Consider the following 13,743-nt stretch of genomic DNA (forward strand, 5'->3'; position numbering starts at 1 on the left):
GTATGTTTGGAGATATGTAGCATGCCAGGAGACAAAAATCCTTCATCTTAATGAGAATATAATTTCCGCCCCTGACTATGCCACGCACGCCAAGATCTTTATTTCTGAAGAGCACCGCCACGTTTTTGTTTGTATCCTGCACCCAGCCACCGTCCGACGTTATTTTTTTGTTAGGTTCCGGGACGATGAGTAAGTCTATTTTTAGCGTGCAGGCTTTCGCGTGGACGAGATCGTGTGCCCGTTTTGCGCGGCCCACGTTCACCTGCATTATCCTTATACCAGGTTGATCCTTGAGGTTCATTTTTGGTTCAGTTCCCTAGAGAGTTGACCCGTATCCGTTTGTATATATTGAACACAATAAATATAAATAAAATAAAGGTGTAAATATAAAATGAATAAATAGGTAAATAAATAAATAAAAGATTAAAATGGTATACTGGACAATACACAACACACTAAGATTTTTAAAATTATATGTGAAATTAAATTTTATATAAATAAAATTTATATAAATAAAATGTGTATAGATAAAATTTTCAAATAAATTAAATAAATAAATAAAAATATGTATGATTAAAATCGATAAATTTACCCTATAAAAGGTGATTTCCTGTTTCACTGGTGGGCTGTATACGGACCCACCTCCGTTCATCAGGAAACCACTTCTCACCCTTTCGCTTTTGTTTCTTTTAATGTTTTATGTGTTCCCTTTCCCCTCCCCTGCCGTACACCCACGCCCTATAGGCTGGGCATGTCATGCGGTCCATTCTATGACCCTCTTCCTTACAAGTTAAGCAGTACGCAGTGCTGCTACACTGCACCGCTGTATGCCCGTTTTTAAAGCAGTTGTAGCAGCATGCTACCCTGCTCTCCCCTGTGCACTCATAGGTGCTGTGACCATAATGGAGGCACTTATAACACCTTACTGGCGTATGGCGTTCCATTATGGGGCATATAACCCAACCTATTACTATCGTTCTATACCTCCGTAGCTCTTCTGCTTTTGAGGGGCGTACGGCTATGGTCGCCACCTGTTCCCCATGCCTATTTATACGTAGCGTTTTGACATCTATTTCGTCCTCGGGGATACCGGTATATGTTGTTATCGCGCTTATTAGCTGTTCTTCTGTAAACCCAGGGTCTATTGCCGTGATGGAAAAATAATTTTCTTTCTTCCGAACAGCCATGCTCATTCCCGTTATTTTACTGTCCATCTCCTTCTTCAGTTTCTCCGCTGCTCCCTTCCCCTTTAGTTTTACGAGGATGTCTCCCCCTTCTGTTTTTTTTAGCCTATTTACTTTTAAGCCAATCTTCCCTATATCAATTTTCTGATTCATCTCTTTTAATACATCAGTGTATGATTTCCCCCCCGTTTTGATTAGGAGCGCTTCTTCCTGCTCATGCCTCTCCCCTTTATCCATCTCCTTCCCTCTGATAACTATTTCCCATACTATATTTTCTTTTCTCCCCACAAATTCGAGAGCTTTTCGCACATCTTCCTTATTTATCTCGTTGTTAACGATGACTCTAACGGTTTCCGGGGGCTTCTCCCTTTTTTTTATTATATTTATGGCCTTTACAGCCATTTCATACATTCCCTGTTCTCCCACTTTGGTTACATATGTGTACCACTGCCTCCTTTGGTTGGCCATAGAGCTTTTCTTTACATTTTCTATGTACTCTATGTCGCCCACTTTGCATTCCTCAATGATTTCTGCTACTTCTTCCCTGAGCGTTCTTATGACGCCCTCTACCCCTCCGTCTTTTATTTCGTTTTTAGTTATTATTATGCATTCTTTTTTTTCAATTGTCTCTTGCAGTCCCCCATGTTCCCACTTCGTTTTTTCAAACACCTTGTCCTCCCATTTCTTCTCGTGGATTTGACTAAAGGTGTCTATGTCTCCTCCCTTGTTTACAATTCCTATTATTTTTTCTGTTTCTTTTCTTTGTCTCTCTTGCTCGATCTTAATTTTACATTGTTCGCATCTTATATTTTTCTCCTCCCCTTGTGTTGTTTGATTTGGGCTAATTTTTCTGTTTTGCATAGAGTTAATTTCCCCTATGAGTTTTTTCATTCTTATTCTTTCGTCCTCTATTGGGCCTTCTGTATTAAGTATATCGAGTATTTGTTTCATTTTCCGTTGGACCTTTTCCCTGTCGGTTTCTTCTGGATATTTTTTGCTTTCTTCAAGTTTTTCTTTTTTGAATTTTTCATTTATCTCAAGGCTGTCCCCTTTTCTTTTTTTCATTTGCTGCATTTCTCTTCTGTCCTCTTCGTCGAACAAGAAGGCTGTTAAAACACTCTCCTCTATATCTTCCCAAGTTCCTCCCCTTTCTTCTTCCGTTTTTTCATCGTGACTTTCTGTGAAGGCTTTCGCTTCCAGGATTTTCACCGAGGGATCTTCCTCTTCTTTCTCTTCCTCCTCTTTTTCTTCTTCTTCTCTTGTATTAATTTCTTCCCCTACAAGTGTCGAGTGCTTTATGGCACCCGACCTGTTTAGTTTAGGCTGTTGATCGTGCCGTTGTAGCAATTCCCTTTCAAACTTTCTCAGCTCATCTTCATCTATTGTGCCGTCTTGCGACTGTTCTTCCCTATTCTCAATTTTACTAATTAATGCGTCGTCATTGTCCTTTTGCCTTTGGTCGTCGTTATTTTTTCCTTTAGGTTTTTTTGAGTTGGTTTTATTCATATGAATTCCCACGAGTCGGGACGTGCTACGCGTCCGACGTGGCAGTGCGCCCTTACCACGTTAAGGCTAGGTTCTTCGGGAGGTCGCCAGGTATCCCGAAGGGATCGTTTGTGATGCTCTAACCCTCGCATCTCTCATATCTTTGGCACGATGCCTTCCACCGTGATAGTGGGGATTATTTTATTGAGGTTTACTCCTCTAGGCTTTTTTATCACGGTTGCCTCCGGACGCAGTAGCAGCCTGTATTCACAGGCTACCTGGAATTTCCGCGTAACTGCTGCCTCCACTGTTACGCGGGATTGGGAGTGGATGTGTGTTGGGAAAGGTACTTTGGCGGGGTAAGACATGGCGGCTACTCGTTATGGGTATGTCGAAAAAGATTTCGAATAGAGATTTGTGATCGGAGTTCGACGGCAGAGCCCCCGCATGGTGCGTGGGGCTCCACCATCGACCCCCGGCCACAACGCTGGAGTGGGCGAGATTAACTTTAGGAATTAGAGTAGTCGCAGGGAAGTTGGAGGGTGAAATACGACTGCTGAAGGCGAAGGCGTCGCAACTGCTCGCCTCAGTTGCGCCGCCTTTTAGCGTCCAGCGGCGGTGTCCGGCGACCACCCGGTGCACAGTCGCTGGACGCTGGAACTGTTCTTGGTTTCATCGGTCGTGCTCCCCTCACAATTTTTTAGGGACCACGACCGGTTACTCGGCCCTCCCACCGTCGTCGAGGTAGAATTACAGTCCCAGGGAGAGCATAGAGATATTGGAACGCTTTCAGTCGAAGGTACTACGGACGATAACAAATGCACCTTGGTTTATACCTAACAGAGAAATCAGAGACGATCTTCAAGTAGCCACAGTAAAGGAGACAGTGAGTGAATACAGCAGCCGCTATTTGGTAAAATTAGAAAACCACCCTAATAATCTTGCACTAAACCTGCTGGATAATAGTGAGCAGACTCGGAGACTGAGGAGGCACAAACCACTGGAGCTACCACATAGGTTCTAAGCAGCAGTGAAGTGAAGTGTCGTGCAGTGCAGTGCAGTGAACTACTTACCCTTTCAGGGCACAGTTCAATAATTTAAGAGGCTAGTGGAATCTTTGTTATCATTGGATGACAAATCCAAATTTATACTTACACCCCTTTGAACAAACAACTAACATGCTTATAATTTTTTTGTTTATTGATTGCATGTAGTGAATAACCTATAATAAAAAAAAACTATATACACCGGTGTTTCGGCCTATTTGGGCTTCGTCAGTATAGTGTAGCAAGTTAAAAAAGTTGTTTGTTAACTTGTAAAAGGATTACTACAGGAGCAAGGTTACCATTTTTGGTCAGATTGTTAGAAGACCCGCAGTCGCAAGGCTACAACTAACATTGCCAAGGAGGTAAGGCTACCTGAGGAAATGAAAAGCCATAACATTATTAAATAAACTGATGTTGGATAATCGAGTACAAATATAAAATACTAAATTCACATTCACTTTACGAGTATTAGCCAATGATTTTGCTTATTTATTTTTATATTTGTACTCGATTATCCAACATCAGTTTATATATACATAGCTCGATCAAAGAACACAAAACTTTACGAAAACCTCAAAAAAATAAAGGAAGGATGAAAATTTGGGAATAGGTAGTTGAAACTGTCTATTATTATACAAGAAAAAGTTTACGATTCTACATCCCCTCCATTTTACAAAAATGGAGAGGAATACCCCTTCTCGGGGGTGAAAAATATACATTCAAAATAAGTCCGGAATGGGATAAAATGACTAATTCTAAGCAACTAAGTCAGTACTTTTCGAGTTATTTGCGAGTGAATATGTTCATTTTTAACAAAGAAAAACATGTTTTGGACGGTTTTTCGTACATAACTCAAAAAGTAAGTATTTCATCGAAAAAAATGTACTTAATAGCAAAAATATAGCTAATAAAAAAGTGAAAAAAATGCTGTATGCATGAAGTCTGTAGACCCAGTAGAAGCAGAGCTATAGCTAACGAAAGGTAGGTTCTTTTTCGTCAAATTCCAAATCGATTATTTCAACGTGAAATAACCAAAAAACGGAGCACTTTTCGGGGAAAACATTTCAACTTTTTTAAAGTGATTAAACAAAGGTTAACTTTTGTTTTTCAAAAAAACTTCTAACATTAAAAGTGAGCTACGCTCAAAATATTTGGTAAAAAGAATCGCGAAAATCTCCCCTAATTAGCATCCCAAATAAAATTAATCGTTACCGCTTCACAAGGTACTTTCCTTATGTATTCTTTATATGATCTGTAAGTTTCATTGGTTCAAAGTGCTTCTTTTTGAAAAGGCTGTAGTTAAAATGGCTTGAACCAGTCACTAATCACGAGTGTAGGGGAAGAGTGGGCATTAGGGTGGATCGAAAAATCGAAGTTTCGAAAACTGTTTTGGAATAGTGCGCAAAAGTTGAAAATTGGTATTATAAACCTAATCTTTATTTGCAATTTTTCAAAAAAATTTCATCTTCTGCCCTCTACCGGGGGTTGAAAAAATAAAAAAAGATAAAAAATACGAACTTATGATTTTAATTGAAAAGTTAAGTAATAAGTACATATTATTATAAAAATGATTTCCAACTGAAATATTTTTGAAATACCTATGTCATATTTATTCTTCCACCCACTCCATACCCTCCCCCTTAATTTTGATTATTTACTGTTTGGAGTCTTTTTTGGACTCAAATTTTTGCCTTGATAAAACTGTCTCTTTTTTGTGACCCAATAACCGATGAATATGCTTCAGTTACGAGAATCACGATTCTCTCTACAGATTGGGTGTCACAGGGAAATGCAGCGATATCAATGATTTTCAAAGGAGATCCGGAAATAATACTTTTCAAATCCTCTACTTTCAAACCTTGAGGCAATGGAGGACAAGTTATTTTATTGTTTTGCCAATCAATAAGATCAACATAGTCATCTGCGTCAAAATTAATTTGTGGAATAATAAAAGGTCGGATGTTAGATGAATCATTATTGGCCTTAGTTTTTGCATTGAGAATGCACGAAGTGCAAGCTCTCTTATATGCGGACGAGTGTTTTGCAGCATACATAGCAGAAGTTTTTCCGGATGTACAAAGTAGGCATTTATTTGAATTTCAGGGTCTATAACACTTTTCAAATTTTGCTCTAGGTATCGACTACGCTTTATTGTTTGTAAAACATGCTTTGCACCATTCAGACATGATGAATTGCATTTGATCTGAAAGCATAAACCGTGACAATAAATTTGGTCAGTTCCTTTAATTCTGATGTTGGATTTTCAGTACTAACATAAAGACGTAGAATGCGATTCGCCAACGGGAGCCATCGAGAATGACTCAACTTTACAGGCCTTCGGTTTAATAAATCGACAGAAAATTCCCCTGTAGAAATTGCGACACAAATTTGAAACAAATATCGGCACTTAAGTCAATTAAATCTGCACTATTTGATTTCCTATAGTTCCTACAAAAGCTCTTGGTCCTTGAGTTTGACCGTCAAGCTTTTGGAAAAGATGCCTTAAAGACAATTCATTAGAGTGAAGCTGTCAGTCAAATCTTTGTAAAGGGCGGCCTAACTTTAACTCTACTTGAGAAATTACACCATTTTTTCTTCCCGTATTTACCACAGTTCCGTCACATCCTACTACCACTAGTTCTTCTACATTAAACCTATAGCTCTCTAAAAAGTTCACAATACTTCGACAAATGCTTAGAGTCGATTCAGAAAGGGACTAAAAATATGGAGCCTGGCTCTTGAACTAATGAAACATGCTCTTCGATTGCGGGTTTTCTGTGGTACTTGCCTTCAATATTTTCGATAACGAAAGTTTTATCTTTCCTTCCGTCAAAATATATGGTCTTCAAAGTTCGGGGAAGTTTTGTATAAAACCTTTTCTTTATTGGTCTCTGGCTCTTCTCAGTTTGTTTCTTTCTATTATATTTTTCGTGTTAGCAATGATAACAATTCAAAGGTCTTATAGCGCTGCCGTTGCCAGAGCTACTGCAGATCTGTCCGATAGCCCAGTGGTCACAAACTTTGGCCAAGGCAGGAAGTTTAAAATAATTTTGTGAACATTGAAACGGTAGAATTAATAAACATTACTGAAAGTCCAAAGGCGCAGCACCCCCGCACCCCTAAGATTGGACTAGACTAAACAAACCAGGACCGCCAGGACCGGGCTTCTGTTAATAATGCCAATTTTTTTTTCGTTTTTCAAAAGCCTGTAGAGGGCAGAAGATGTATATTTATCCAAAAGTCCTAATAATACTTTCTTATTGTCGTTACTAAAGGTAAATTTTGGTGGGTATTCCAATTCAATTTGTCAATTTTTTTTTATTTTGTGATTATTACTCCAACATTTTTTTTTTCGATTTTCAAAGGTCGGTAGAGGGCAGAATATGTCATTTTATCAAAAAGTTGTAATAATACTTTTTTATTGTCGTTACTAAAGGTAACTTTTGGTGGGTATTCCAAATCCATGTGTCAATTTTTTAAAAATTTTGCGATAATCGATCCACCCTAGTGGGTATAGTGGCCACTACTTGTTACTGCGCAGTACGGTGTTGCTATACAGCGACGCACGCGTCAACTATTCCATTGGTTAGTCGTCTTATATGTGTTGAAGGTGGAAGCTGTTCTGATCACCTGTTTAAAAGTTATTGAAAATTTTCGTATTTTTCAACGTCCTGATATAAGGTACGTGTATTTAATTAATTAATAGGGGAACAGTGGGCAAAGTGGCCATGATAAGGAATATTTTTTTTATCTTGAAGAAAATAAATAAGAAATAAACTATATATTAACATAAGATACCCTATATACTTAGCTACATAAGGCAATTTTTATTTTGACTTTATCACAGTAAATTTTCTAGATATATATTTTTTACTCAAACCCTACCAAATGGCCACTTTGCCCTTCGGGTTAGGGCAAAGTGGCCATGAGGTGGCCACTAGTATACAAATGAATCTGTATACTACATAAAAGTGTATTTTAGAACAAAAAAGTTTCACACAGAGTTTATTTACAAACGTCACAAATAAAGTCATTGTCTTCTTCTTCACACCCGGCACAAGCCTCATGTGCCCATCGTAAACAGTCGGAACACCTTATCCATCCTTCATTTCCATTGACTTGGAATATAAGTCCTCGCAGAAAAGGCAATCAGTATCAGTATCACTCACGTCACTTTCAGAGTCATTAAATAAAGCACGCTTCACTGATTTTGATTTCATTTTCTGCTTTCCTTTACTTTTTTTCTTTGTTTCCTTCATTCCGCTTGTTAACCTGTTTTCCTTTTTTCAATTCCAGCTTTATTTTCTTAGGCCTTTCCTTTTCTTCTTTTTCTGCTTTTGTGGCTACTAGTTCCATCTTGAAAGGACTTGAGGTCAAAACTGCAGCTGTTCCTTTTTTTCGTTTATTTTCTCGTTTGAGAATATTTGCTTTAGGGATTGGAACAATTTCCTGTGGGCTTATAGCAAAAGTATAGTGCCTCTTGGCCTTGGAGATGCTGCTTATATCACATGAAGTACTGCAATGAGGCAGTGGGCTAGGCTGGAACGTTGAAGTACTTGGCTTTGGCGAATCTTGGGCTTGGGAGATTAAAACGAATGTATAATTTGGATCTCCGGATCCTACAGTGACATTTTGGGTGTGATCATTGGAAAACATAGGAACTGCAGCGTTGGATGCCGAGGTAACTGGTCGGAAATCTACCTCTTCAGAAGGCGGATTCTCTGTACTTTCAAGTGGTGTCTCTTGACGTCGAGGAATATTTTGTTGCAAATCTGCAATATCTTTTCCTGGTACCATAGTAGAAGTTTCCTCTTGGTCTTCAACAGCTAATTCTTGATTTTCAGCTTCTTGAAGAGAGGTAGAACCTTGCACGGAGATTTCTGTGGTCATAACTGCAGCCAAATACATGTCAGTAAACTTCTGTCTGTTTATATGAACTATGCCACATTTTCCAAACCCCTTTAACGCTATTGTTGGAGTAGCTGCAAGTGGAAATGCCTCTCCAAGAAGTTTAGACACCTGATACTGTGTCACTAGCCTACCAGGATTATTACGCATGAATCTTTCGATTGCTTAGATATAGTAAGTATTAAAAGGCTCCATGAAAGAAACGTCGAGTGGCTGCAGCTTATGACTACAGTGGGGAGGAATGCAAACTACAGTTGTATGATTTTCTCTAGCCCTTTCAATGAAATCTAGATTTTTTGTATGGGTCGAATGTCCATCAAGTATCAGCAAAACTGGGTCGTCTTCGGATGGCTTCGCAAACTTCAAGAAATGGTCAAACCATTGTGTGAAAATTTCAGTTTGCATCCACCCTGAAGGATGACAAACAAAAGCTGTTCCAGGTGGAGCGCCGTGTTGAAGTTCCACTTTCATCCGCTGTCTAGGGAAGATGATAAAAGGAGAAATAAAAACTCCCCCAGCTGACATTGAAATTACAAATGTGGTGAGAACACCTCTCTCTGCAGATGTAAGAGAGTCAACTTGCCGTCGCCCTTTTAGAGCAAAAACCTTTAAAGACTTTGACTGAACAGTCGTAAGTCCAGTTTCATCAACATTGTAGACCCTATAAGGAGGATACAAATGATTTTTTTGAACATCCTCCAAAATGTCAAAAAACCTATTTACATTTGTTTTGTTAAATGATTGCGCCCTTGCTGCTGAAGTCGCCTCAGGTTTTCTTAACACAAGCTCAGGATGGCGCTTTCTGAACCCAGTTACCCAATCTTTTCCTGCAAATTTCGTTTCTTTATTGAAACTGTGAGGGATGTTATTTCGTTCAGCCAGTTGGTAAGCAAGGCTGCGCAAGTCAGCTACATTGATTCCAAAAAAACGCACCTCCATCTCCAAGAGATAATTTACCAACTGCTATTCTTGCTCTTCGTTGAAAATAGCTCGAAAATTTCCTAATATTTTCTTGTTGTCAGTGGCGTCTTGATTTTTATCTAGTACTCGACGTTTTAGTGTGTTCCTAGACACATTAGGTGCGTTCGCGGGTACAGTTGACAAATTGTCGCCGACAATTTCTAACCTCACTTAATAAAAATAATACCGTTAATAGATAAATATACAAGGTATATTTACTTTTAATTAATATTAATAACTAATTATTAAATTATAATAGGTAAATATACCTTGTATATTTATCTATTAACGATATTATTTATATCATTTTAAAGTGCGCATGCGTTTTGCTGCTAATTTGTCGCCGACAGGCACCCGCGAACGCACTTATTGTAAGCTTTAGCAGCCCTTTGATAAGGCATTCCGTCATTCTTCACGGCATCGATTGCTCTTTGCATCGCTGCGGGGTCCCATGACTTACTCTTCCTCTGATATTTAGCCACCATCGCTACAACTGAAAAAAAAAACAATGCTTTAGAATTACATGTTACATAGAATTAAAATATGAAAGTATCACGGTGTTTTCACCTTAAATAAAGCTACAATAATCGGATACATTACTTGCTAAAATAGTTCTGTGGCAGGTAAAAACCCTATACCAGGCTTTAATTCGTAAGAATTCAAATAACAAACACGTTATTATGCTTTTTCAAATGCTCAATAGTTGTGTAAACAACATACAATACTATTATTTTTCAATAAAAATACATTTTACTTTATGTCGGGCATAGTGGCCACAGACGTGGCTACTTTGCCTTCTTCGTCGCAGCTAAACGAATCGAGCCAGGCGTTACACAGACACATCATTTTCTAGCCTAAACACACCTCTTTTAAGACGGTACTATCATCTGCCTGTATTATGAATGAAAGTTTACTTATACCTATGTAAAATTTGAACAGCCATAGCGTAACCAATTTTTGTCTAACAGGAAAACAAGAAATCCAAAATATTTAGAAAAGCAAAACGTACATTTTATTACTCTTTTAGATATTTGGTATTACTAATAATTTTTAAGGTATTTTGAAAAAAATTGGAATTTTTCTAAAAATTAAAAATAAAATTTATTTTCAAATCAATTTTTTCAAAAATGAGCACTTTGAACCAATGAAACTTATAACCAACGAATATAATATACTCTGATAGAAAGGTACGGCCCTGTAAGGTTTTAGCATAGGATTTTGCGTTCCAACTGAGTAGGTGCCATGGAAGTGCATAGCTGTTTCGACAGAGTGCCTTTCTCAAGTGATTTAGTTTACTATGGGTTTGCCTTTTTAAAGTCTTTAACTGAAGATGTTGAGGAGTAGGGAGCTGTTTGTCTCGAGTTGGTCATTCAGAATTATATCTGTATTTTTTAATTTATTAATTTCCATAGATTCTAATAAAGATAGCTTAAGGCCTTTATTTTGAATATGCAGAATTTGAAACCCTTCATTAAAAGAATGATTATGATCTAGAAGGTGAAGTGTGTATGTAGAAGTGTCCGTTTTCTATTGTTGAAAGCCCTTTTGTGTTCTGCTATCCGTTTGTCAAAGGTTCTGCCAGTTTGACCGATGTAAGTTTTCGGACAGTCACCACAAGTTAGTTTGTAGACACCACTCTGTAGTTGTTCTCTCTTTCGGCTCTTATTGTTCTTAATATATGTATTTGCTTAAGTTGTTTTTCTTTGTTAAAAATGAACATATTCACTAGCAAATAACTCAAAAAGTATTGACAGTGAAAAAACTCTATAGAACAAAAGTTGCTTAGAATTAGTTATTTTATCCAGTTCCGGACTTATTTTGAGTGTATATTTTTCACCCCCGAGAACGAGGTATTCCCCTCTATTTTTGTAAAATGGGGGGCTGTAGAATTGTAAACTTTTTCTTATATAATAATAGACAATTTCAACTACCTATTCCCAAATTTTCATCCTTCCTTTATTTTTTTTTGGGTCAGATTGTTCTTTGATCGAACTAATCGGCGAGTTCGACAATCAACAATTTTTTTAAATTACAATCGTAATCTTACTTAAAGCAAGAGTACCTTTTTGTACTAGAATACCTCACAATTTAATAATCAGTGTAAAAAATGCTTAAAAGTTAAAGACAAAAATATTATGCGATAAAATAACCGTTGCCCACCCAAAACGGACGCCTATGACCGGTACCAGAAATTCGATTTCCAGAAGGCGTACCAGTTTTCGATTTTCTGAATAGAAGCATTCTGGATATATTAAAAAAAACTAATTACAAGATGCCATGTTAAAAGAGCTCTCTCTATCTCCTTTAGGAAGCATTTTCGGACTGGGTGAATTGGATTAATTTGTCATAAAATTATCAGTAGTAATTGCACAAGAGCTCTAAAATTCTATATTAATTTTAGAGATCGAGTGCAATTTGTTGCGATTATTTCATGAATAAAACTGTTCAAAACCAAAATTTTATTGTAATTTATTTATGTAAGTACGAATTAGTTACAATTAAACACACAGTTGTCATAAATATTTTTGACGGTTGAAAGTCATCACTTTTATAATTTTTAAAACATTAATTGTCATTAATGTCACTGAATGTATTTTTTCGTAGCAACGAAGGGCATCTGACGTAATATACTTGACGACGGGAAATTATCAAAAATTATCAGTTTAATTTAGATTTCTGTATCTTTCTATTGGTCAGAATCTCCTATGAATGAAATAATCAAAAATTATCGGGTATAATATCACAAGAGAGTGAGAATAAATTGAAAATAATGCGACAGTTTTTCGAAAATTTGTTGTCTGGCAATAGACACGAGAGCCCGCAGGGCTCGAGTGGCTATTGCCCAATGACAACAAATTTGAGTAAAAATGAAGCATTATTTTCTTATTTATTCTTACTGTCGTGTGATATTGGTAAGATTATTTTTTAATACGTATATTATGGATATTTTCTTAAATGTGACAGTTGTCAAAACTAGGAAACTGCCATTAAACAGAAACAATCTACTTAAAAAAATTCTATCGGTAATTTTCTACAGTAGATAATTCTCAGTATAATTTTAATCTGATTGGACAGAATTAAACACGTGATCAAATATCTTACTATACGATTGGAAGTTAAAATCAGCAAAAAATAATCAGTTTAATTTTTATTTCTGTAGCTTTCTATTGGTCAGAATCTCCTATGAATGAAATAATCAGTAGTAATTGCACGAGAGTTCTAAAATCATCGAGTTGTTTCCCGAGTGACACTTTGACAGTTTTAATTTCACGAACCGAAGGGGATTGAAATTATGTCGAAATGTCACGAGGGCAACAAATCGATAATAATTTTAGAGATCGAGTGTAATTCGCTAAGATTATTTCATAAATAAAACTGTCCTTTAAATCATTTCATCAACTAATATTTTATTGATATCTCCACCTCAATATTTGCTAAACCTGTTTCTTGGTGTTCTCTGTAACAAGTTGTAAAACATTAATTGTCATTAATGTCACTGAATGTTCATTTTTGCGTAGTAACGAAGGGCATCTGACGTAATGCTTGCCGACGAGATATCAAAAAATTATCGGCATTAATATCACAAGAGAGTGAGAATAAATTGACAATAATGCAACAATTTTTCGAAAACTTGTTGCCTGGCAATAGACAGGAGAGCCCGCCCGCAGGGCTCGAGTGGCTATTGCCCAATGACAACAAGTTTGAGAAACAGTGGAGCATTATTTTCTTATTTATTCTTACTGTCGTGTGATATTCGTAAGGTTATTTTTTAATGCTTACATAAAAAATTCAAGTCTTTGTATAAAAACATTGAGTGACATTGATTCCAATTCATGTGACACACATTTTTCAACTTGTCAAAGTGAACAGCACAGTTTAGCAAATATTTAGACGAAGATATTAATAAAATATTAAAATTAAAACTATTTATAAATACAGTTTTATTCATGAAATAATCTTACCGAAGTAAATTTGAGTGCCTAAATTTGCCGATTTGTGTTCTCCTTGTGACAATTTGATATTAGATGCAGAACTAAAAGTTTATTATGGATATTTTCTTAAATGTGACAGTTGTCAAAACTATGAAACTGGTTGCAGTTAAACAGAAACAATCTACTTAAAAAATACCCACCAAAGATGTAATAATAATCTTATTGGAC

At 36.8% G+C, this 13,743-nt stretch overlaps 1 protein-coding gene across 1 annotated transcript; it reads right to left on the bottom strand.

Moving 5' to 3' along the window:
• Nucleotides 1-689: 689 nt before the first annotated feature.
• On the bottom strand, nt 690-2,690 carry LOC126882558 (neurofilament medium polypeptide-like). The gene has a single exon (XM_050647527.1). It carries the CDS (start codon nt 2,688-2,690, stop codon nt 690-692), a length of 2,001 nt encoding a protein of 666 aa, XP_050503484.1.
• Between the last annotated feature and the right edge of the window lie 11,053 nt (nt 2,691-13,743).

Source organism: Diabrotica virgifera, chromosome 3 (genome assembly GCF_917563875.1).
Source record: "Diabrotica virgifera virgifera chromosome 3, PGI_DIABVI_V3a".
In the NCBI taxonomy this organism is placed as follows: Eukaryota; Metazoa; Arthropoda; class Insecta; order Coleoptera; family Chrysomelidae; genus Diabrotica; species Diabrotica virgifera.